Below are 25,953 nucleotides of genomic sequence, written 5' to 3' on the forward strand. Positions count from 1 at the left end.
CGTAGGGATTTAGCACAACGAGGGAGGGGCGTGCGTAGGGATTTAGCACGAGGGTGGCACGTGCCTAGGGATTTAGCACGATGGGGAGGGGCGTGCGTGGGGATTCAGCACGAGGGTGGGCGCGTGCCTAGGGATTTAGCACGAGGGGGAGGGGCGTGCGTAGGGATTCAGCACGAGGGTGGGCACGTGCCTAGGGATTTAGCACGAGGGGGAGGGGGCGTGCGTAGGGATTCAGCACGAGGGTGGGCACGTGCCAAGGGATTTAGCACGAGGAGGGAGGGGCGTGCGTAAGGATTTAGCACGTGGAGGGGCGGAGCTGGTAGCCGCACGGCACCGAATCCCACACGCTCCACGAGCATTCTTCGCGGCTTTGCTCCTCAGACGCTGAGGTGCTGGCAGCTATGGCGGACGCTGGTGCGAGCGCGGCGATGGCCGAGGAAGAAACCAAGCCCGACGCGAAGACCCTGCAGATCCTGCGGGATATGGCTAATCGCCTGCGCGTAGACTCCATCAGGGCTACCTTTGCTTCGAGTTCAGGGTAGGCTTTCCCCATCCGAGGCCTCGTCGCGGCCGGCCGCATGGCGACCGGCCACATGGCGGCCGGCGCGTGAGGTGTAGGATGTGCCGTCGGGGGTAGGGGGGCTGGGTGGGCTCGGTCGTGGAATCCCCTTTTGGGGCCGCGGGGGGCATGGACGTCCCCGCTACGGGCCCGCGGGACCGGCAGGGAGGAGTCCCGGGTACGGCCTCAGGCCAGCGCAGGGAGGGGGTGCGCGGCCATGGCGTTCTCTGTGTGCGGCTGCCCTTTATGTCCCGGCGGCTGCCGAGGACTCTCGGGTCCTCTGGTCGCGGGTGCTCGCTTTCACGTGAGGCGCGCGGGCGGCGGGGCGGCTTGCGTTCCCCTCAGGTTTTTGGAAGACTCTGAGGGGGGTCGTGCTCGGGCTTTAAATTCACCAGGGAGGCCATTGAGGCCAAGATTTCCTGTGTAGAGAGGCTTGTGACTCGTGGTTCAATCTTACTAGTTAGTTACTGGGGTATTTCGAATCTCTAGTTGATCCTCCGTGTTCTTAAATTTTCTGCTTCTAGAAACTTCTCGGCCGTTAGCCGAGTTACTGGCGTACAGTTCTTCACAGTACTGTATGTTCGGTTGGTAGTACTGCTCTTGCCCTCATTTTGGAAATGAAACCGGTAACTTCAGATCTGAGTAAATTTGAAAATTCTCTTTTGGTTAATCTTTTTAAAGATTTGGGTTTTGTTGATTTGTTCTACCAGTTTTCTTGGTCTCTGATTCTGCTCTAACCTTTATTACTCTTTCTGGTAGCTGTAGGCTTAGTTTTTCTAGTTCTTACACTATACAGTTAGGGTTTTGATGTTCTTTAAAATTCTTATGTTTAGGGGCGCCTGGGAGGCTCAGTCGGTTAAGCACCCGACTTCGGCTCAGGTCATGATCTCGCGGTTCATGGGTTTGAGCCCCGCGTCGGGCTCTGTGCTGACTGCCAGCTCGGAGCCTGGAGCCTCTTTCAGAGTCTGTGACTCCCTCTCTCTCTGACCCTCCCCTGCTCACGCTCGCTCTCGCTCTCCCTCTCTCGCTCTCCTAGAAATAAGTTTAAAAAAATTGTAAAACAGCATTAAAACGGCTTCTTTGTCTCCTCTCTCTGACCCTCCCCTGCTCGCGCGCGCACGCTCTCTCTCAGAAACAAAAAAAAAAAATTAGGGGCGCCTGGGTGGCTCAGTCGGTTAAGCGTCCAACTTTCACTTAGGTCATGATCTCGCGGTTAGTGGGTTCGAGCCCCACGTCGGGCTCTGTGCTGACTGCCTGCTCGGAGCCTGGAGCCTCTTTCAGAGTCTGTGACTCCCTCTCTCTCTGACCCTCCCCTGCTCACGCTCGCTCTCGCTCTCCCTCTCTCGCTCTCCTAGAAATAAGTTTAAAAAAATTGTAAAACAGCATTAAAACGGCTTCTTTGTCTCCTCTCTCTGACCCTCCCCTGCTCGTGCTGTCTCTCTCAGAAATAAAAAAAAAAAATGAGGGGCGCCTGGGTGGCTCAGTCGGTTAAGCGTCCAACTTTCACTTAGGTCATGATCTCGCGGTTTGTGGGTTCGAGCCCCATGTCGGGCTCTGTGCTGACTGCCAGCTCAGAGCCTGGAGCCTCTTCCAGAGTCTGTGACTCCCTCTCCCTCTGACCCTCCCCTGCTCACGCTTGTGCGCACGCGCGCTCTCTCTCCTAGAAATAAGTTAAAAAAAATTTTTAAAACATTAAAACGTATTCTGTCTCCCTCTCTCTGACTCTCCCCTGCTCGTGCTGTCTCTCTCAGAAATAAATTTTAAAAAAGTTAAAACAGATTGTCTCCCTCTTTCTCTGATCCTCCCCTGCTCATGCTTTCTCTCAGAAATTAAAAAAAAAAAAATTAAAACAGATTCTGTGTCTCCCTCTCTCTCTGACCCTCCCCTGTTCACGCTGTCGCTGTCTCTGTCTCTCTCTCTCAGCAATAAATAAAACATTAAAAACTTTTTAAAAATATTTTTATGTCTGTTGAGACAGAGCGCACGAGTGGGGGAGGGGCAGAGAAAGAGGGAGACACAGAATCTGAAGCAGGCTGTAGGCTCTGAGCTGTAAGCACAGAGCTTGATGTGGGTGGGGCTCGAACCCATGAACTGTGAGATCATGACCTGAGCCCAAGTCGGTGGCTTAAGGACTGAACCACCCAAGCGCCCCTAGGTCTCCACTTTCTAATTGCGAAACTTGCAGGAAGAGATTATTAGTACACATGAGCTGGGCCTAAAATCTTTTCTGAAAGTTGAGGCAGGGGCCCTAGGGAGTGGGTTTTGTTCCCCAGCCCTATCTCCTCTTCCCTTCTGAATTAATGAAGGATGGGCTGGACTTCCAGGCTAGCTGCTTTCTAAGAACAGTTATTTTGGATTTCAGTAAGGACCTCCAGTTATTCCACCATGGGAAACTTCTGGGTCTCACCATTCACTTTCTAAAAGAAATTCATTTTAGGTAGTAGAATGGGATCTTCGCAGTGTTGTTTAACTCTTTTCCAGATTTGTTGAGCTATAATTGACATGTAGTTTTCTGTAAGTTTAAGGTATACAGCATGGTGATTTACGTATATCATGAAATGATTAGCACAGTGAGTTTAGTTAACATCTAATATACATTCAAGGAAATTTTATTTTCTGTCGTAATGATAACAGTTAGGGTCTACTTTTTCAAATATACCATATAGTGGTGTTCGCTATGGTCATTATGCCGTACCTACATCTCTGGTACTTATGATTGGACATTTGTACCTTTTGACCACCTTCATCCAGTTCCCCCCTCCCCCACCCCCTGCCTCTGGTAACCGTATATCTGATTATATCTTTTTGTTTTAGGATTTTGGAGGTGTTTTTGTTTTTAGATTCCACATGTAAGGGAGGTCATCCTGTACTTGTCTTTCTCTGTTGACTTCACTTAGCATAATGCTCTCACAGTCTGTCCATTTTGTCACAAATGGCAAGTATCCCTCTTTTTGTAGCAGAATAACATTGCATTGTATGTATCACATCTTCATCTATCTGTTGAGGGACATTTTGATTGTTCCTATGTCTTGGCTATTGTAAATAATGCTGCTGTGGATATGAGGATGCAGATATATTTTTGACATGTTTTACTTCATTCAGGTACATTCCAATATATTCCCAAAAGTAGAATTGTTGGATCATGTGGTGGTTTATTTTTAATTTTTTGAGGATTCTCCATACTGTTTGCCATAGCAGTTGCACTAATTTACAATCCCACCAAGAGTGCACGTGAGGATTCCTTTTTACCCACCTCTTGGCTTTTTGATGATAGCCATTCTAACATGTGAGGGGATACCTCCTTGTGGTTTTAATTTGCTTTTCTCTGATGACTAGTGATTTTGAGTATCATTTCACGTGCCTGTTGGTCATGGATGTATTTGGGTGGAGGGAATGTTCAGATTCTTGGCCTATATTTTTACCTGATTTGATTTTTTTTTTTTTTAAGGTTTTTGGGTTGTCTGAGTTTTTCTATGTTTTGGATATTAATTCCTTATCAGGTAACATAGTTGGCAGTAGTTTTTCCTGTTCTGTAAGTTTTTTTACCTTGTTGATGGTTTCCTTTCCTATATGGAAGTTTTTTAGTTTGATGTAGTCACTTGTTTTTTTATTACTTGTGCTTTAGTCGTTCTATCAAAAAAAAAAAAAAACTAGTACAAGGACCCATTTCAAGGAGGTTTCTTTTCTGTTAGTACAGTGGTTTCTGGTCTTATATTTAAGTCTTAATTTTATTTCAAGCTAATTTCTGTGAGCGGAAACTAGGATTCTAGTTTCATTTTTTCCCCATTTTTCACATGTAAATATCCTACTCCCAGCGCCATTTTTTGAAGAGACTGTTCTCCATGGAGTATTCTTGGCTTTCTTGTCAAATACTAGTTTCTCATACATGTATGGGTTAACTTGTGCTTCCTGATGTTTTTGATTAACAATATCACAGATAAATTCAAACAAGTAAGAGATTACTCAGGTGCTGATAGAGTCGAGTGACCAGATGAACTTGCCCAAAGTATACTGGTGCTCTATTGGTGGGGGGGTGGGGGGCTGGTCTTGGAGATCTTGTTCTCCACGGGGGGGGGGGGGGGGGGGAGGGGGAGGTTATGAAGTTACTGAGTCTTGTAGCATTCTTAAAAGTCATGAACTTGGGAGGCAGTGGCCCTGTATCCCTTTTCCTTGGCTGGATTCTTCCATGCCTGGGAGAAATGACTGCTGCTTCCAGGGTGCGAAGTCTGTAGTAAAAGGTCTCTTTGTGCACTATGTCCCTGGTGTATCACTTACTGTGAGAAATGATCTGTGCCATGTTTGTCTTTAAGCCACCTAATGTCCTCCAGTAGTGCTGCTGAGATCATGTCGGTGCTGTTCTTCCACACCATGAGATACAAACAGGAAGACCCGGAGAACCCAGACAATGACCGTTTCATCCTCCCCAAGGTAAGCCAGGACAGGAGCCCAGGGCCTGCTCAGATGCTTGCTTCTTAAAAATTATTTTAAAAGCCACCATGTGGCAACAAGGCCTGAAATGGGCTGTTTATTCTTTCGGTTCTTCTTTCTTTGCCTCATGTCTTAGTCCATTCAATCTGCTATAGCAAAATAACCACAGCTTGGGTGGTTTATAAACAAAAATTTGGGGCGCCTGGGTGGGTGAATCGGTTAAACGTCCGACTTCGGCTCAGGTCATGATCTCGTGGATCGTGGGTTCGAGCCCCATGTCGGGCTCTGTGCTGACAGCTAGCTCAGAGCCTGGAGCCTGCTTCCGATTCTGTTTGTGTCTCTCTCTCTCTGACCCTCCCCTGCTCGTGCTGCCTCTCTCTCAGTAATAAAAAACATTTTTAAAAAACTATAAAAATTTTATTTCTAATAGTTTCCTAGGCGGGAAGCCTAGAATCAAAGCACCAGCATGGTAACAGTCTGGTGGAGGTTCTCCTGCTGGTTGCAGATTTTTCATTGTATTATCACATAGCAGAAGGGGAAGTAGTCTTTCTAGGGCCTATTTTATAAGGGCATTAATCCCATTTGTGAGGATTCTGCCCTTGTGACCTAATTACCATCCAAAGACCCCCCCCACACACACACACACACACTTCCTGATATCCCTTTGGGGCTTAGATTTTCAACATAGGACTTTGGGGAGGCACAAATATTCAGACCATAGCACCTTATAAAGGTTTAAAAGGTGTTCTAGCAAGGACTGAAGTGGTGGAAAGGATGCTTATGGCAATTGGCCACCCTTCCTTTGTTGGTGCTCTGCCTTACCCCACCTAGTACTAAAACACCCCCCCTCCCAGCAGGGTCATGTTCCCATCTTCTGCCACCTTGGGAGAGGTGGGCAACATTAGTGGATCTATGTTGAGCTCAAGGAAAATTAAGTTTACTTTTTTTAATGTTTATTTACTTTTAGGAGAGGGAGAGACAGCACAAGTGGGAGAGGGGCAGAGAGAGAGAGGGAGACAGAATGTGAAGCAGGCTCCACAGGGTCTGAGCTGTCGGCACAGAGCCCAGTGCAGGGCTTGAACCCACGAACCATGAGATCATGACCTGAGCCAAGGTCGGATGCTCAACCGACTGAGCCACCCAGGTGGCCCTTGGAAAACTGAGTTTAATTTGGAGGGATATTCCACCCAACAGTTATCTCTATTTCCCATTTCTCTGTAAATTTGAGCTGACACAATGGGGGGACTTTCTCATTACACTAAGTGTAGTACCAGTTATTTAATGACCTTAAGGGGCAGGAAAGAGGAGTAATAAAGCAAGGTCGATCTAAAAGAACGAGCAGTTCTTTGGATGTCGTCTGAAAGTTTGCAGTGTTCTGAGCAAAACATTTAAATGCTCAGCTGGTAGAGCACCATGTACAAACAGAAACCCCGGGTTTGGTAGTGTGTGTTATTTTAAAGAATAAAATCAGAATATGGGCATGGCTGGAGTACCTGAGGTCCTATTTATGACCTACGTCTTGGTGTCTGAAATGTAATCTCAAATGAGGTTTGGCAAAATAAAATTTGTGAGCATGTGGTGTAGAAGAAGCAAGGTGAAGCAAAAGTGGTCCATTAACAACAAATCTAGGTGAAGAGTATATGGGATTTCATTGTACTATTACAAGTTTTCTATAAGCTCGACATTCCCTCACAAAAAAAAAAAATGTAGATATAGGGGCGCCTGGGGGCCTCAGTTGGTTAAGCGTCCGACTTTGGCTCAGGTCATGATCTTGCAGTTCGTGGGTTTGAGCCCTGCATCGGGTTCTGTGCTGACAGCTCAGAGCCTGGAGCCTGTTTTGGATTCTGTCTCTCTCTCTCTCTCTCTCTCTCTCTCTCTCTCTCTCTCTCTCTCTCTCTCTCTGCCCCTCCCCCGCTCATGCTCTGTCTCTCTCAAAAATAAATAAAAACGATAAAAAAAATTAAAAATGTAGATGTATAAACAGTATGAGCATACAGATCTCTGGTTTAAAACTATAAGATAGGGCGCCTGGGTGGCTCAGTTAAGCATCCGCCCTGGATTTCAGCTTGGGTCATGATCTCCGTGTTAGTGAGTTCGAGCCCCACATCTGAACTCTCTGCCCCTCCCGGGTGCACACACACACTCTCAAAAAAAAAAAAAAAAAAAAAAAAAACTTAAAAAAAACTGTAAGATGGCTAGACTGTCCTGTAACTGTTGCCATCTTAGTCGCTGGCCTTAGTGGGATAAAGAGGCTTTCTGGCATGCAGTAGCAGGCTGGCACTGTTCAGCTGCCAGAATTTATGGATTCCTCAGATTTAAGCAGCAGGTAAATTCTGAAGTAAAGAAAACACGTAGGAAGATAGCTTCACTTGGCATTGGCTGAGAATGGAATAAATGGACTTCCTATGGCAGAGGAGCCAAGGTCTTCATGATTGGTACTCCTGTGATGTGAATGTCCAGCGCAAACAACTGCATTAGGAAGCTCCCTGCTAAGGCCTGGTAGTATCAGTATCATGGATTATGAGGTGCCGTGAAGGCTTATGGAAAGGGTCTTGTGATTCCCCTATATCCACTTCTACCCCACTTCAGGGCCTTGTTTTATCCGCTGTTTTCTCCAGCCAAGCAGGCCAGAGAAGTAACCAAAAGTTCTTTTTGTAAACTAGTTCTCGAAGCATATTTTGTGCCAGAACAAAGATAAGAAGTACCACCTGAAGGAGAAGTCTTTTCTGAGTGTGCATAGATAACACCTTGTATGCATTTTTATTCTAGCTCCTGCTCCACCCCCCCCCCAATTGTGAGTGTTTCCCTCCTGACACATCATAAGGGTTCTTGGGGAAGGGAAGGTAACCCACGTGTGGGTACCTCCACCATGCCAGGCATTGTGCTGGTACCTGCCAGTCTTCTCCGTCAGTCCTCCAGCCTCCTGCTGTCTGAGGGGGACACTTTCTAGCAGAGCCAGAGACACAGGGGAGACTTTAGTGTGATGGGTCTGCAAGGCTAGGCATACAAAACAGGGAATTTCTGGGGGTACAAAGGTGTGAAAAAAGCTAAGGATGGTTAAGAGCCCTGGGTGGAGCAGGACAAGAGAGGGATCGGAGACTAACAAGTACCATCCTTGGTAGCAACAACCCCTCATTCTTTCCTTGAATGGAGCTGATATTTGAATGGAGGAGGGGGTCAGGCAAGAAACCTAGCTAACCACCATGTCAGATGGGCCTGAGCATCCTGGATCCAAGGCAAGTGAGGAGGAGGGTTTACTAGTTGAAACATCTGGCCCAAGAAAGCCTTAAAGTTGATATTTGAGCAGAGACTTGGAGCGTAGTGAGTGAGCTGTGTGCCCATTTAGGCTCCAGCCCTGAGCACTTCAGGGAGAGGGAGCTGTGAGTGCTGAGGCCCTAAGGCAGGTGTATACCCTGAGCATTCATGGGGCAGCACGAAAGCCAGGGCATCCAAAGCAGTGGTAGGGAAGAGTAGGACGTGACGGGGGCTGGAGGCTGGTGCAAGGAGTTGGGCTCTACTTGGCACAAGATGGAGAGACCTTGGACAGTGCTCTGTAGGGTGAGGAATGGACCTAGGTTTTAACAGGCTCCCTCTGGTGGCTGTGTTGAGAATAGCTATGGGGGGGAAGTAAGGAGGTTACTGCAGTGACAGTGGAGATGTTTGTGGCCAGATCAAGTTGGTGGCAGTGGAAATATTGAAGTTCAGTGTGTCTTTGGAAGCTTGGGACCCTTGGCATTGCTTTGTGGCACTGAGGGCATTATCTTCAGGGGATAATAATAGCCTGTGCATGGACACAGGAGCAGGGGAGAGGAAGAGTAGTGGTGTAAAGTGATTCATCTCTGATAACAGCACTTATAGATGACCACTTCTGAAATCTCATTTGACCTGAGTGTTACAAACCAGGGAAATTGTAATCTTCAGGTTTTGGGGGGGGGAGTGGAGAAGGGTACAAGTGAGCAAGGAGCAGAGAGAGAGAATCCCATGCAGGTTCCATACCATCAGCACAGAGCCCCAAGCAGGGCTCAAACTCATCTGATGCAGGGCTTGAACTCCTAAACTGTGAGATCATGACCTGAGCAAAGATCAAGAGTTGGATGCTTAACAAACTTAGCATCCAGGCACTCCAGTGTTTTTGGTTTCTGTTTAAGAACACACGTTCTCCAAAAAGATTGAATATCTGGTTTTTGCAGGACTACATGAAAGGCCTTGTTAAAGTGGCAAGGCTCATGTTTCCCTTTTCTGCTTTGCTCTTAGGCTCTGTTAGGCTGCTGTGTGAAGAAATTTCCCTTCTCTATATTCCCACAGGTTCAGCTGATCTTGGATTGCCTATGGCCCCCCTGTGTTTGTGATGTTGATCTGAGACTTGGGGTGCCATGTGGGTGTGGTAAAGACAAATCCACCCAAAGAATGGGAGGGGCAATTCCAAAGAGCAGCCTGTGCTCCATGCTGGGATTAGACTGATAACCTGTGTCCTGCAGGTGTTTCTAAGTTCATTTGGTCCCTTCTCTTACAGAGGCTGTCATTTGTTGATGTGGCAACCGGATGGCTTGGGCAAGGACTGGGGGCTGCTTGTGGGATGGCATACACTGGCAAGTACTTTGACAAAGCCAGGTAAGGTGGTTATCCAGTAACTGTTTACCTGTCCCAACCACACTCCTCAGGCACTTTGGCTTTATGGTCTATTAGTTTGGGAAGACCGTGATTGTTTAGAAAGTTCAGGCTCCTAAGCATTCAGGCAGTAAAGAAATTGTTTCTATAAACTGTTCTGGCTTCTCTGGTTAGGTTGTAAGTGCTGCCTGCGTGTAGAAACTGGTTTATTTCTGTTGCTTACTAAGAGTGACATCTTTGTTGTCCACTTCTCAGTGAGCTTCGTTATGGAGGGAGTAGCTGGCACATTTGCATTGGGAACCCCTATATGTTAATAGTCAAAGGTTTCTTTTTCTAGAGTGGTCCCACCTTTCTCAAGATAGGCTGACCAGTGTCTTTCTTACAGGGGTGTGTGCCCAGCTACTGCTGATGCGTGAGCGAGATGGGGGTGGTGCTGGAGATCCCCAGGCCTGGCCGTGTTGGTGTGCATGTTCTCCCGAGATGCACCTGACATTCCTGAGTCCAGACCCCCTCACATTTTGGTTCCAGCCCAGGTGGCCCCTTTGGAGGCACTTGGTTGTGCTGCCCCCACTGCTCAGGCAGCTACCCTGCTCCATTTCCCAGGGGTCTGTTGACATTTTTCATCTCATTATTGCCTCTATTAGTCCCTGTGCTGTGGTTAATCCATTTTTTAAACTTTTTAAAAATTATATTTTTGAGAGTGTGAGCAGGGGAGAGGCAGAGAGGGAGACACAGAATCTGAAGCAGGTTCCAGGAATCTGAGCTGTCCGTATAGAGCCTGATGCGAGTCTTGAACCCGTGAACCGTGAGATCGTGACCTTAGCTGAAGTCGAGTTAACTGGCTGAGCCACCCAAGCGCCCCATTAATCAATTTTTTAAAAACTTTGCAGCATTTTGGTGGAGTGTAGGTTGTGTTTTATTGGTCTTAACATTTTTTGTGCTTTTGTTGCGTAGAGTTTCACTATTTACAACAGAATGTATGCTCCTGAGGTACAATGTTTTGATATGATTATTGTAAATAAATTCATAGATCAGAAATAGAGGGTGGCTGTGCTTAAAATGAAGCTTACCAATAAACTGTATATGTAAATGTTTGGGTGTTTAAGGGAGTTCCTTTCTCCCCATCCCCTGTTGTTTGTGGATCCCAGAGATGGGGCTGAAGAACGCTGGAGTAAGAAAACTAGCGAAAGGTGAAGCTCCTCTTGTGAGGCCCAAGTTTTTAAAGCTGCGTTTCCTTAGCTGTAGAGTTTGGATAGAGCTGACCAGAAAAAGTCTTAGGAACCTAATGATGTGTGAAGCAGCTGTTCCATTCTGTTCCTTTGTTTCTCTCCATGAAATGTATTGGCTTGAGTGGTACAGAAGAGCCCTAAGCAGGGTCTTAACCTTTTTTGGCCTGCCCTAGCTACCGTGTATACTGCCTCTTGGGAGATAGCGAGTCCTCGGAAGGCTCCGTCTGGGAAGCATTGGCTTTTGCTTCCCACTACAGTCTGGATAATCTTGTGGCCGTCTTCGACGTGAACCGCCTGGGCCACAGTGGTGCCTTGCCCCCTGAGCACTGCCTAGATGTCTATCAGAAGCGCTGCGAAGCCTTTGGGTAATTTTATCCTGTTTTATGTCACCTTTTCACCCTATTCCCCCTTCGCCTTGTAACCTGGCTTCCTCCCGGCTTGACAGGTGGAATACTTACGTGGTGGATGGCCGCGACGTGGAGACTCTGTGCCAGGTGTTCTGGCAGGCAAATCGAGTGAAGAACAAGCCCACCGCTGTAGTTGCCAAAACCTTCAAAAGTCGGGGCATTCCAAGTAAGCAAAGGTTTTTTTTTTCCCCTCAGGGTTATTAAAAACATCTGTCTGCACAGCTGCACAGTGGCAGGAGGAGGCTCACGCTGGCCAGGCAGACCACTGGCTTAGTAGTGCTTAGTGATCACACCTGTATTATGTGCTGGAGGCGCTTGCTTTCCTTGGTCCTTAACAGATAGTGGGTCTGGTTAGGATTGGAGGGGAAGCCCAGACCCCCAGCAAGTGAGCAGTGATTTTTCTTTGTGCAGGAGGGAGCGGCTAGGAGGATCATCCTCCAATTAGAGGATTGGCAAAAAGTGATTTGCATAGAAGTGCAGAGTGAGAGAGAATGCTATTATGTGCCTGAACAGATAATAAGGGCGTGTGCACTTGCCTGTGCGCTCCCTATCTGGGAGGGTACCTACAGACCTAGTAAAGTGGCACCTCTGGGAAGGCCACCTGTGGAACTGAGGGGCAGGGAAGGAAGAAGGGGGTTTTGAAAGCAGTCTTGCAGGTTTCAAAGCTGATACCCGAAGTCTTTCAAGTATAAATAGTTGCAAAGGGTAGGATTCCTGTTTTAATACCAATGCTTTGGACTAGGCCTGTTCTGTGACTCCTTCCTAAAATAGTCTTCCTCTGGTGTCTCCAGTTCAGTAAATGACAACTTGACCAGTTTGCTCTTGGGAAAATTCTGGTTATTTTCCTTGCCTTCACCTATCCTTTACATATGTGCCCCTTACATGCAAACACGGTCTGTCCTCAATTCTGGTTGATTTCCCATCTGCTCACTGCTCTCTGTCTCCCTTGCTCAGACCCAAGTCCCCTCTCCCTAATTATGGTCTCCCCAAGCCAGCCTCCACATGGCTGCCATGGCGGTCTTTGTACATTTAATATCTCCACAGTCACCTCTCCACTCAATTCCTCTGACTTCCCATCCTGAGTCTGACAGAACTCAACCTCTTTATGTGCACAGGATCCTCCATGGTCCGCCCTGCCTGTCTCTCCAGCTTCCTATCCCGCACTGCCTCCTCCCTCCACCAGCACACGGGTCAGTGGACCCCCTCATGAGCCGCTGGGCCTTTTCAAGCTGTCCTCTGGGGCTGCAGTTCCAACTCAGGCTCCCTGTGCCAGGTTTTTACTCTTGTGAGTCCTTGGCTAATATCGTTAACATCAGGATGTCTTTGAGATGATCTAACAGACACTCAATTATATACTTCTGGAACGAATGGCTTTTATTTGGCTGCAGGTGTTGAAGATGCAGAAAATTGGCATGGAAAGCAAATGCCAAAAGAAAGAGCTGATGCAATTATCAAACTAATTGAAAGCCAGATCGAGACCGACCAGAATCTTGACCCAAAACCCCCTATTGAAGACTCGCCTCAAATCAACATCCTGAATATAGAAATGATCTCTCCACCTGCTTACACAGTCGGTGAAAAGGTAGGCAAACCGTTTTTGTTCCTTTTTTTTTTTTTTTAAATACACAGGACTCTTCATTCTGATCTCCATGGATGAACCAGTTACTAGATTACATGACATTTAACTAAAGGTTATATGCAGTAAAAATGGTTTTATTTTCTCTTTTACTATTTCTGATATCCTTTTATTTCAAACTTCAGTCTGAATTGTCTTACTGGTCCATTGATACTTATAAGCACCTAGTGCTGCGTAGCTTTTGCTTGCAAAATTGTGGTGTGGCAGTCTACTGTGGGTGAAACTGCCACAATTCTGTGTCTCCTTTAAGGGTCAGGGCCTGGCTGGGCCAAGGTTTCGAACTTAACCTCCTGGATTACAGAAGGAAGTAGGTCAATTCATCAAAGACCAGTTCTTCAGAAAGGAAACAAATTAGGCATGAAACCCTGCTATAATGGCAGACCCCAAATAGGCAGAGTCTCCAGGAACTGAGAAAACAAGGTGATGAGCCCAGGAGGAAGGAATTTTGTTTATCCTTTGTTTATTTGGAGACTTTTAGAGCGTTGCTTATGTTTTCTTAACGTGGTAATATGGGTTAAAATAAATGGACGGACTACTCCAGAAATTAGGGGGGGAAAAAAGTGTTAATCAGGAAAATTCACATATTAAGGGTACTTTGGCAACACTAACCGTTCATACTCTTTGAACTAATAGTACAACGCCTAGGAATTTAGGCTACAGAAATACCTATGCAAGTGTGCAGTTATGTCTATAAGAATGAAGGTTGGGGCACCTGGGTGGCTCAGTTGGTTGAGCATCTGACTCTTGATTTCAGTTTGGGTCATGATTCCACGTTGCAGGATCAAGCCCTACGTCAGGCACAGTGCTAAACGTAGAGCCTGCTTGGAATTCTCTTTTTCTCCCTCTGCCTATCTCCCCCCCACCTTAAAATAGATAGGCAGTAAGTTGATTTCAGCATTGAATGCTGATGAAATTGGAAATAACCCAGCAAGAGGCCAGGAGTTCACCCCAATCATTATTAAATTTAAGTTGTAAAGCAGCATAAAATTATAATCGTTTTTTGTGTAGAACCTTAAAAGGGGGGCATCATATATTATTGAAAACCATTTAAAAGTGCATTTGGAGAAATGACACCAAATTGAAGATGGAAGGTGGGATTATAAGAACTTCTCATTTATTTTTTTAATTTTTTATTAATTTGAGAGAGCGAGAATCCTAAGCAGGGTGCAGAGCATGATGCAGGACGCAAAACTCTGAAATCCTAACCCAAACCAAAACCAGGAGTCTAGCACTTAACTGAGCCACCCAGGTGCCCCCTGAACTTTTATTTTTTAAGAATGACATTTTTTTTTTATGAAAAATTAGTCCGGTTCATTAAAAATAATTGAGTTTAAAAAACAAGTCAGGAACCTCACTGGCTCAGTCAGAAGAGCATGAGACTCTTGATCCTCAGAGTCATAAATTCAAGCCCCATGTTGGGTGTAGAGATTACTTTAAAAAAAAAAAAAGGGGGCGCCTGGGTGGCTTAGTTGGTTAAGTGTTCAACTTTCGCTTAGGTCATGATCTCGCGGTTCGTGGGTTCGAGCCCCGCGACGGGCTCTGTGCTGACTGCCAGCTCAGAGCCTGGAGCCAATTTCAGAGTCTGTATCTCCCTTTCTCTCTGACCCTCCCCTGCTCACGCTGTCTCTCTCTCTCTGTCTCTCTCTCTCTCTCTCTCTCTCTCTCTCTCTCCCTCCTAGAAATAAAAAAAATATATATATTAAAAAAAATAGACTTTAAAAGAAGTGGAGTGCCTGGGTGGCCCTGTCAGTTAAGCATTTGACTCTTGATTTTGGCTCAGGTAATGATCTCACGGTTTTGTGGGTTCAGGCCCCACATTGAACTCCACACTGACCATACAGAGCCTGCTTGGGATGGTCATTGTCTGCCCCTCTGCCACTTCTGCTGTCTCTCTCAAGATAAACTTCAAAAAAAAAATCATTTAAAAAAAAAAAAAAGGATGAGACACTTCTATTAGATTCTTGATCTAGATGTCTTAAAGCTAGAGCTCCTTCATACCTCACAGTAAAAGCGTCTCATTAACATGATAGTCCCACTCTGGAAGTGCTAGCCAGTGAGGTTAAATAACCGCAAAAACTCCGTCCTGACTAGGAGAAAGGCAAGCCTCTCATCATTTGTAGGTGATAGTCTGGAAAACCCAAGGGAATCCACTAGAAACCGTTATAAATAAGAATCCAGTAAAAGAGCTTGTATCAAAACTAATACACAAGGGCACTTGGGTGGCTCAGTAGGTGAAGTGTCTGACTTCAGCTCAGGTCATGATCTCACAGTTTGGGGGTTCTGGAGCGCACAGCACACTTCAGATCCTCTGTCCCCCCCTCTCTGCCCCTCCCCTGCTGGTGCTTTATTGCTCTCAAAAATACATACTTTTTAAAAATGCTATACAAAGATTAATTTTTTTTATATTAACAAAATGGAGAGATGATGTAATGGCAAGAAGACTAAAATATATGGGGGTTATATTAAGATATTTTTAAAACTGTAGCCATAAGAAAAACCCACATGCTTTGTATGTGTGAGATGCTCAACAGATATTTGTGCATAGACCATCCTGTTGCAGCATGTACAGTATTCCATTTTATGAGTATACCATACATTTTGTTTACCCATTCAATCCTCGATGGACATTTAGGTTGTTACTACCTTTTGGTTGTTGTGAATGAAGCTGCTTTGAACATTTGTGTCCAAAGTTTTGTTGAGATATATTTTTCTCTTGGGTATATACCTAGGAATAGAACTGCTGGGTCATGTGGTAATTTTGTTTAACATTTTGAGAAAATGCCAAAGCTTAATTTGTAATAGAAAAACTCAATATTGTGAAGATGTCAGTTCTCCCCTAAATTAGTTCATAAATTTAGTTCAATCTCAATATCCTAATGGAATTTCTTGTTATTGGTACCCTGATTCTAAAATTCTACATTTTAAGGGGCGCCTAGGTGACATAGTCGGTTAAGCATCCGACTCTTGATCTTGGCTCAGGTCATGATATCCTGGTTTGTGTGGTCATGCTCCGTGCTGACAGCAAGGAACCTGCTTGGGATTTTCTCTGCCCCTCCCTCACTGGTGTTTTCTTCCACAGTTCCTTAAAAATAAACTTGTTCTATATTTTAATTTTTGCACTGAGCATTATCAGTTTTATGATTAAAAAGTCACAGGGCGCGTGCATTTTAGGAAATTTAAATATTTTGATAAACCATATGAGGGGCACCTGGGTGCCTCAGTTGGTTAAGCATCCAACTCTTTCGGCTCAGGTCATAATCTCACGGTTAGTGAGTTTGGGTCCATGTCAGGGCCTGTGCTGACAGTGTGGAGCCTGCTTGGGATTCTCTTGTGTCCCCCTCTCTCTGCGTCTCTTCTTTTTCTCTCTCAAAAATAAACAAAAAAAATTGTCTTGGACGGGGCACCTGGGTGGCTCAGTTGGTTAAGCGTCCCAAGTTCAGGTCATGATCTCATGGTTCATGAGTTCGAGCCCTGCGTCGGGCTCTGTGCTATACCTCAGAGCCTAGAGCCTGCTTTGGATTCTGTGTCTCCGTCTCTCTCTGCCTCTCCCATTTGTGTTCTGCCTCTCTCTCAAAACTAACTAAAACCTTAAAGAATCTTTGTAATTTTGTTTTGGTAATCTATATAAATGGGGCAGAAGAATAAGTTTAGTTTTGAGAATTGCTACCCGATGAACCAAGGATGGGTTTAAGATTGGCTAGCAATCCATTTTTGTAACACAAAAGGAAATTATTGGTGAATCACAAATTGGCTTTCTTTGTCAAGATGGAAGACCATTTGTAATCCACAAAATTTCACCTAAATCTACTCTAGAAGACTGGTTTTTTGTTTTTGTTTTTGTTTTTCTAGGTAGCTACTCGGAAAGCATGTGGTTTGGCTCTGGCTAAACTGGGCCACGCAAACGATCGAGTCATTGTGCTGGATGGTGACACCAAGAACTCCACCTTCTCAGACATATTCAAGAAGGAACATCCAGAGCGGTTCATTGAATGTTTTATTGCCGAGCAAAACATGGTATGTGTGCTATGGGCATCCCTCTTAGGTCTTCTCATTGACTGACGGTGGCCTGCTGGACACAGGAGGCCAGCCCCCAGTTAATTTTCCTTTCCATTTATAAAAACAAAGGAACTAGAGGAAAAATGTCTCTGAGGAAGCAAGTAGAGAGTAGCTAGGCAGTGGGGTGGAGTGGCTTCCGGGCTGCTAGGAGAGGCAGGGTAGACTGCTCAGAACCATCAGAACCATCTCCAGGTACACAGGACATCAGGCCAAGAGTCACAGCCACTGACCCCAGGGCTTCAGCCCTGAAGTATCCCAAGCTCCCCAGCAGCTATAGGTGTTTCTGTTCTTTCTATCCACCCAAACCCACAACCAGACAGTCCTACAACCACCCAAAGGCAAATAGGTTGAAGGAGCTACAAAGGACTGGTTTCTCCTTTGTCACGTAGAGCCTAATATATCATAGATGTTCAAATGTTGCCCTATTTGCCACCTCAAGATGGCCCTGAGTTAGGCTGTTCTGCTTATCTGTGCTTTAGTCTCTCCCCCAAGTGACACTAATGCAGGGAGTCTCCTTTATGCATGCACACATCCCCCCCCCACACACCCCTCTGAAGAGAAAAAAGGAGCTAATTCAAGTTAACACCTGACTTCTAAAGCTCTGTGCCACCACAAAGGACAACACACATGTATCATCACCTCTTTGAGGCCAAAACCAGCACCAGCCAGAAAACTGAGAGTCAGCAGGTCTCATGGGACCACCAGAGATATTTCATTTGGAACGAGTAGTATTTATAAAATGTTTTAGTTGATTGCCAGATTTTAAAAATCAGATTATCTGTAGAATCCAAATTTCTGGATTCTCTTAAAGAATAGGAAGATTTGTGAGCACCAAGACAGCATTACCTCCTGCCACCAATTGGCTGGAACTAAGCAGGGGCCCCCCTGAGATGGCTGTGCATAACCAGCTGGCCATGGCCCTGCTTCTGGCCAGCCTGCACATTCATTTATGGTGCCTCTCTGGCCCTGTTGGTATTGGGATTTAAGCCACCTATTTGGTAAAGTAGAGCATCGCATCTGTAAGCATAAATACATATTTCTTTTTTTTTTGATAATTTTTTAATGTTTATTTTTGAGACCGAGCAAGAGGGAAACACAGAATTGGAAGCAGGCTCCAGGCTCTGAGCTGTCTGCACAGAGCCCGACGTGGGGCTAGAACTGTGAGATCATGACCTGAGCCAAAGTCGGATGCCCAACCGACTGAGCTACCCAGGCGCCCCTTTAAATACATTTTTCTGTGGGTCTCCTCCTTTCCATTTAGAATACAATCCAGCATTTTCTGAATTGAGTCTCTTATCAGAAAGCTTGCTCCCTGATTGCTTTAGTTAGTAGCCTTCATCGGCATATATTGTGTCTACTGGTGGGTGTTCTCACAGTGGGAAGAAAACAAGCAAAACCGCAGCTAGCAAGTAGTGCCGTGCCGAAATTGGTGGCTATGGTAAGCATGTAACTAGGGCCAATCAGGGATGGCCTCTCAGGTGACGTGACATTTAAGCTGAGACTTTTAAGTACAAGGAGTCATGCACAGATCTGGAGGACGGCATTACCAGCAGAGGGCACAGCTGCCTCTGTGGCAGGCCCAGACTTGAGCCATCTAGGGAGCAGGAGGGAGAGTGGCAGGCAGCACCTGGAGTACAGAAGGAAATTGGTTCAGCCAGGTCACCAGGGGCCAGATTATATGGTGCTTTTACTGGCCACCTTCAGAACCTCAGGTTCTCTTGTACTTACTGGGAAAGCACATGATGGGTTTTACAAGGCCGTGCAATGTGAAGAAGAGCTTGTCTGGTTGACGGAGGCAGTAGGGGTGACAGGAGATGGGGACCTGGACCAGGTTGGAGGTAAGTGGTCATATATGGAATCTCTTTTGGAAGGAGAGCTAACAGGATGCCATGCTGTAGGTGTCAGGGCCAGAACCAAGGCTGGCACTTGGGTGTAGGCCAGAGTGCTTGGGTACAGTGGTGTCACTTCCTGAGATGGACATGATTGGGGGAGGAGTGGATTTGCAGGGGCGGTGGGGGGGAGGTCACTGGAGCTCTACTTGGGCCCTGGTGTGGGGGTCAGGTAGTTTGGAGGATAGATCAGTTGTCTTTAAATGCATTTGCTCCTTGTGTGTTTCTAAACTATGTATTCTTCAGCCAAGTTTTAAGATTAAATTTTTCATCACAAATTTGGGTAGTTACAAAAGATGTAATTTCCCACATACTGAATTTGAGGCACTCTAATACTCATCCAATTAAGGATTACACAAAGACCCTCCTTAGTTATAAGTTTTTCTTTTTTTCTAATGTCTATTTCTGAGAGAGAGCAAGTGAGCAGGGGAGGGTCAGAGAGAGGGAGACACAGAATCTGAAGCAGGCTCCAGGCTCTGAGCTAGCTGTTAGCACAGAGCCCGACGCGGGGCTCGAACCCACAAACTGTGAGATCATGACCTGAGCTGAAGTCGGAAGCTTAAGCAACTGAGCCACCCAGGTGCCCCAAGTTGTCATAAGGTTTTATATCTGAATTCTTATTTCTGTTCTGTTGCCCTAACATTTTTATGCATAAAAAATGTTTTATGCAGAGAGTAGGAAATGGGCAAGTGAGATGGTATGAGAAGTTTCCTGTGAGCGAGAGCACAGATGAAGGGTGGTGTCTGGAGGGGGAGGACATAGTGGAAATAGAAGGTACGAGCACATATTCGAATGGTGAGAGTGACCCAAGAGAAAGGGCTTGGATCCGTGAGGGGTGGAGATAATTGCACTGTTGGAGATGCCCCTGAGAACTCAGGAGAAGGGGGAGATTCCGTATGGCAGTTGGGCAAGTGGGCCGTAGGTAGGTGCAGGGCTGCCATGTCTCCTCACCAGCGGGTGGGTGGCTGGGGGGCCGATGGGAGAGGCTCCGTTGTTCACTTCTCATTTCCCAGGAGACACCAGGTGAGGGCACCCTGTGAGGGAATCGGAAGAAGGGTGCAGAAAGGGACCTGCAAGGACTGTGAGGAGGGAGGCCTTGAGTGTCCTAAGCTTTCCTGTCTGCTCTTCCCTACCTTCCTGACTTGGAGCCAAGTCAGCACCACAGTTCTTTTATTTTTTGGCAGTTCGGGTGACACTACGGGTTTGCCAGATTTGGGGTTTGCCCAGCTATGTGCCAGGATTGAGCTGTTTGGTAGGGGGAGTGTGAAATAGGGATTATCCTGGGACGCACTCACTGTGCGCTGGGGAAGGGAGAAGCAGGGTCCAAGCATTTGTTTTCCCGTTTACCACTGTGCTGTTTTTCTCAAGGCTTCCACGTTTTTTGTTTTTTTTTTTAATGGGGCAACTTATTCGAAGGGTATCCAATTCACCTTTTTATTGCAGGTGAGCGTGGCACTGGGATGTACCACCCGTGATCGTACTGTTGCTTTTGTTAGCACCTTCGCTGCCTTTTTGACTCGAGCATTTGATCAAATCCGGATAGGAGCCATCTCTCAAACCAACATCAACCTTATTGGGTCCCACTGTGGAGTATCTGTTGGTATGAGTCCTCAGTACTATCATCCTGTGTGTGTGTGTGTGTGTGTGTGTGTGCGTGTGTGTATTTAGAATTTGTTTTGAGGGGGAGAGGGGTAGAGAAGGGGGAAAAGAGCATCGAGTCACCTTGGACAACGGTGCCCAGTGACTGAGGGCCAGACACTGGCGAGGGTCAGGGCCAGATGAGAACACTGGTATGTTGATCTGGAAAGTCCGTTAGGATCCTAACCCACAGTGTCACAGTGATGTCTCATGGGAGACCGACCTGTGACAGTTAAATTGTGATTATAAGGCATTGTGTTGGTGCAAGAATTGGACAGTTTTGTAGGGTTCAACTACAAGTGTGGGCCCTCCCCCCATGGAAATAAGTTTTGCTTATCCAGCAGAGGGCAGGTTCCTAGTTGGCCCTTGATCATGTGTATGTTGGGCCGTGGCTTTGCTTTCTCAGGAGAAGATGGCCCCTCCCAGATGGCCCTGGAGGATCTGGCCATGTTCCGAGCCATTCCCAGCTGCACTATTTTCTATCCAAGTGATGCCATCTCAACAGAGCATGCTGTTTTCCTGGCAGCCAATACCAAGGTATTTTTTTTAACTAAAATTTTTTTTTAATGTTTTATTTTTGAGAGAGTGACAGAGCATGTGGGGGGGAGGGGCAGAGTGAGGAGGACACAGTTCAAAGCCAGCTCCAGGCTCCGAGCTGTCAGCAAGAGAGCCCAGCACGGGTCTCAAACCCACGAACTGTGAGATCGCGACCTGAGCTCCAGTGAAGTGAGAAGCTTAACTGACCACTCCAGGCACCCCACCAAGCAGGATACTTTTTAAGGGGACATTGGTTAAGAGAGAAAATGCTCCTGGGCTCTGCTACTAGTTTAATACTGATTGTGTTTTTCCCATTTTTTTCTCCATGTAAAGATAATATTCATTATAGAAAATTTGGTTGTATGATTCCTTTAAAAGACAGAACAATTACCCCAAAAAAGGTGACTGAGTATGTAGAACATAAACATGATCATGTAAAAGACCGTGCAGAAGGACACGGAACAATCGCTGGCAGCCCGTATGGAGCAGGGCTCGCCACGAGGAGTAGGAGCTCTGGGCACTCCAGGATGGGGGCCTGTCAGCAATGTCCTGGGAGTGAGCTCCAGCAGGGAGCGGTCAGTAATGCTGGCCTTAGACAAACCCCATGCTGTCACCACCTCATGATATCCAGGAAACTGGAGAGTGACCAGGCGGGGTAGAAAGAGAATCCCAAGCAGGCTCCATGCTGAGTGTGGAGCCCAGCACAAGACTCCCTCTCATGACTGAGATCATTACCTGAGCCGGAACCAAGCATGGTCACTTAAATGACGGAGCCACCCAAACACTCCTAAAGTATTTTTAAGAATGAAGTGTTACAAACTATTCTGGCAAAAATTTAGTTGCTTAATGTGTTCTGGGCTTTTTATTAAACATGAGTCAGTGTTGTGGCATACGTTCATCTTGTACCAATAGAACAAGGTCAGTGCATATTTGAAAAAGCTTTCCTGTATCATTGACTATGATAGCACAGAAAGCTTGCCACCGAGGGCATCTGCCAGGGTTCTGTATAGGCTTTTGCCTGGCTTGGTAGTAATCTGATCCGGTGACACCTGACCTGTTTGCCAGTGGTTGAGATGCTTCTCAACCAAAATGTGTGCTTTGTCTTTAGTAAAAAGAACTGTTATTAGTTGGAAATTAGTTTGATTTTTTTTTTTAACTGTGGCTCTGGTTTTAATATACGCCCTAGGGGATGTGCTATATTCGGACCAGCCGACCTGAAACTGCAGTTATTTACAACCAACAAGAAAGCTTTGAGATCGGACAGGCCAAGGTAAGACCTTAAGTTCTCTAGTGCCTTCTAGTACCATTTCACGTGGAGAGAACTGGTGTAAAGCTAGCACCAGGTATCCCCGCACAGTCCAGGCTTGATGCTTTCTTTGCTCTGGTTAAAAAAAAAATTTCACTGTGACCTTTACCCGCTTTTCTTCAGGAAGGAGCATTTTATCAATATCAGCCTAAGCAAACATTTTTTCCCTTCCAAATGGAGTCTTTGTTGAACTCTTACAGATAAAGTGGTAACAGCTTAAAGGTACTTGAGTTGTTTGGGTGTAAATTACCACAGTCTGAAGGTAAACAAAATAGTACAACCTATTTCAAATGAATAATGGATCTTTTAGATTTGGGTTTTGCAGATCCGAGCCAGCAATAAAAAGGAACATGAATGTCTTGCCACCGGCCATTGTGTGGCTCTGAAGTTGGTGGGATGTGGCCTTGCCCATGGGCCTGATAAAGTTAACCCTAACCCCATCACTGAGTGCTTCCTATCTTCTGTGTTCTTGCAAAAGCCCTAGAAGCACACAGATTGTTAGCAACCCTGTGTTGTAGGTGAGCAGCTTACTCAGGGTTCACAGTTAGTATCAAGACCAGAATTCATACCGAGATACTGACCTGACCTCTGTCGGAGCCATGTGTGCAGAGAACCAGCAGCATCTGGGGAGAAAATAAGTGACTCTGTTCTACTGCCTAGAGAGCGGGGCTTACAGATGTTTTGGCACGTTTCCTTCCTGCCTTTTTAAAGGCCTCTAATGTATATTTTACATAGTTGAGATCACATTGCAGAAGAGAGTTCTACCGTCTTAAAAAGTTTTTTTAACATTCATTTTTGAGAGATGGAGAGAGAAAGAGCATGAGTGGAGGAGAGGCAGAGAGAGGGAGACACAGAATCTGAAGCAGGCTCCGACACGGGGCTTGAACCCAAGAACCATGAGATCATGACCTGAGCCGGAGTCGGATGCCTAACCGACTGAGCCACCTAGGCGCCCCAATGGCATGGATAATTCAAGGGCTGGGTTTTGCAAAGGGGATACAGGTGTGCATTATGTGTATGTGTTTATACGGATGTGTATGAAAAAGTTAGAATCTTCTCAAAGAATGGGGTGGCTTAGAAGCCCTGAATGTTTGTATTGTCAGCAGTACTTAAGCTACAAGGAAACCTATACAAAGGGATGCGGAATAGTTTCAGATGCCTTTGGTTGAGTGGCTTTGGAGGAAATAGGACTCTGGAATAAAAAAAAAAAAAAAGTCCAGTCCCCTGTGTTTGCTTGCAGAGTAGCAGGTGGTTGAGCTCCTGGGCTTCGATGTCAGATGAGCTTGGCTGCTTTGCCTCAGCCCTGCCCTGAGCGAGTTCCTCCCACTCAGATTTGCTTTCCCCAGCCACAGAATGAGCCCTTTAATGCGTGGGCCTCACGGGGCACTTGGGCATACAAGGTGCTTGGCACAGAGCATGTGGCAGACGTCCCCAAATGATCCCCATCATCGTGTTCATCATCAGAGTCTGGTCTGTGTGCGTGCCTCCACAAGATGTGCAGCTAGTCCAGAAACTGTGCCGTCACATACCCTCTGTGGCTGTGAGGCTGTGGCCTGCCGTGTGTGTCCTGTACAACTTGTTTCTGGCCCTTTGCCTTTCAGATCTAGTTTGAAATCCACCTTCTTTGCTAAAGGGGCGTTTTGTTATTCTATAAGAACTTAGTGATTTGGCATCGCAAATCATGAAGCATGATAGGTGAATTTGTAAAATATGAAGAAAAGTATATCAAAAAGAGGGTCGTTGTTTGTCCGTGTGCTGGTTCAGCTTTTGTTTATAGTGAATTCCTAAGGAGTAAAACTGGTAGGACCGGAGAGATGTGCTCCGTGAATAGTAACCACAGCTTTTTTGTTCAATGGGCATAATACCAGGTCGTCCGCCACAGTGTCCATGACAAAGTCACAGTTATTGGAGCTGGAGTTACCCTGCATGAAGCCTTAGCAGCTGCCGAAGATCTTTCCAAGCAAGGTCAGTTGGGTGTTGGTGAACATTGTGAAGTTTAAGCTGGGCAGGGGTGGGACTTGGGCTGCCTCATGTGCCCCAATTGGTTTTTTTTTTATTCTAAGTTAATTTCATACACAAACCTGGCTAGTGCTGTTTTCCAGATATTTCCATCCGTGTCATTGACCTATTTACCGTTAAACCTCTGGACACTGCCACCATCATCTCCAGTGCAAAAGCCACGGGCGGCCGTATTCTCACAGTGGAAGATCACTACCCAGAAGGTACATACAAATCTTGAGGGTCATGTCGTGAGAGTCTGCTTTGGTGAGAAGTGTGTGTGTTTACCATGACTGGGAAACCCACACTGCTTCTGGGCATCAGCCAGCCACTCAACCAGCAGCCATCATCACTGCTCTTGGCAAGTGTATCATTTTAGGGGTTTCTTGCCCATCTACACTGGCTCCTTACAGGGGGTGGCCATGCCCATACTCACCTGTGTGACCCCCAGCAGAGTGCCTGGTCCCTGGGTGGCTTAGCGGCAGCACGAAGGAGTGTCTAACTCAGTGTTGGGAGCAGGAAGGGGTCATAATGAAAACCTTCACAGTTGCTCCTGAGTTTTGAATGAGTAATAATTTGCTCCCCTCTCAAAATGGGAAAATACTGTCTTGCAAGCAGAGAACGTGACAAATGCAGAAAAAGTGTGTGGGGGGGGGAGGGCTGGGAACATTAGGTGGAGCATGTAAGGGAGTGGGAGTTCCATGTGTTCATGTATCAGGCCCCAAGAGCGCCTCCATGATCACTGAGCACTTCATGGCTATAGTGACCCACAGCGATCCTCTAGAAGCACTCAGTGCTCTCACCACTGAAGTTATGACAGGGACCGGACACGCCCTAGGACCCGCGAGGACAGAAGACACAGGTCGGGGTGAAGGACCCTGTGTCTTGGGCTCCCTCCCTTCCATGACGGGCCCACTGAGTCCTCTCCCTTCTCCAGCAGTGACAGATGTGTCCCTGGAGACCAAGGGACCCGCTCAGCACTCAGCAGCCTGGGTCTCATTGGGCGCTCAGCAAACTCCCTGACCCCCAACGAAGCAGGCGTCCCTGGGGACTCAAACCAACCCATTGGCCAGGTGTCACCTGAGGACCAGTCTTGCTAACAGCCCTCCTGAAGCTGGTGGCCTCTGGCCTGTTCCCGTCATTCTTTTCTGTATGGTTTATTTGTTGGTGTAATCATTTGGGGGTTCCTGACAGCTTTAGGAATCTGTCCTGCAGGCGCGCCTGGGTGGCTCAGTTAAGAGTCCGACTTCGGCTCGGGTCATGATCTCACGGTTCGCAGGTTCGAGCCCTGCATCAGGCTCTATGCTGACAGCCAGCTCAGAGCCTGGAGCCTGCTGTGGATTCTCTCTCGCTGTCTCGCTGTCGCTCGCTTGCTGGCTCTGGCTCGCTCGCTGTCTGTCTGGCTCGCTCGCTGTCTGTCTGTCTGGCTCGCTCGCTGTCTGTCTGTCTGGCTCGCTGTCTGTCTGTCTGGCTCGCTGTCTGTCTGTCTGTCTGGCTCGCTCGCTGTCTGGCTCGCTCGCTGTCTGGCTCGCTCGCTCGCTGTCTCTCTGGCTCGCTCGCTCGCTGTCTCTCTGGCTCGCTCGCTCGCTCGCTGTCTCTCTGGCTCGCTCGCTCGCTCGCTGTCTCTCTGGCTCGCTCGCTCGCTCGCTGTCTCTCTGGCTC

General features: G+C 46.8%; 1 protein-coding gene across 1 annotated transcript in view; it reads left to right on the forward strand.

The window, feature by feature from the left end:
• Nucleotides 1-372: 372 nt before the first annotated feature.
• Nucleotides 373-25,953, forward strand: part of TKTL1 (transketolase like 1) — a 27,460-nt gene continuing 1,879 nt past the window's right edge. Inside the window, exons 1-12 of the mRNA XM_039219230.1 lie at nucleotides 373-538; nucleotides 4,870-4,987; nucleotides 9,501-9,598; nucleotides 10,998-11,189; nucleotides 11,270-11,397; nucleotides 12,620-12,813; nucleotides 16,717-16,881; nucleotides 20,256-20,412; nucleotides 20,857-20,987; nucleotides 22,174-22,257; nucleotides 24,162-24,258; nucleotides 24,396-24,515. Coding sequence (XP_039075161.1) covers nucleotides 402-538; nucleotides 4,870-4,987; nucleotides 9,501-9,598; nucleotides 10,998-11,189; nucleotides 11,270-11,397; nucleotides 12,620-12,813; nucleotides 16,717-16,881; nucleotides 20,256-20,412; nucleotides 20,857-20,987; nucleotides 22,174-22,257; nucleotides 24,162-24,258; nucleotides 24,396-24,515 — 1,621 coding nt within the window. The 5' untranslated portion in view covers nucleotides 373-401. The remainder of the gene's footprint in view (nucleotides 539-4,869; nucleotides 4,988-9,500; nucleotides 9,599-10,997; nucleotides 11,190-11,269; nucleotides 11,398-12,619; nucleotides 12,814-16,716; nucleotides 16,882-20,255; nucleotides 20,413-20,856; nucleotides 20,988-22,173; nucleotides 22,258-24,161; nucleotides 24,259-24,395; nucleotides 24,516-25,953) is intronic.

Source organism: Hyaena hyaena, unplaced genomic scaffold (genome assembly GCF_003009895.1).
Source record: "Hyaena hyaena isolate Hyena2069 unplaced genomic scaffold, ASM300989v1 scaffold_808, whole genome shotgun sequence".
Lineage (NCBI taxonomy): Eukaryota > Metazoa > Chordata > Mammalia > Carnivora > Hyaenidae > Hyaena > Hyaena hyaena.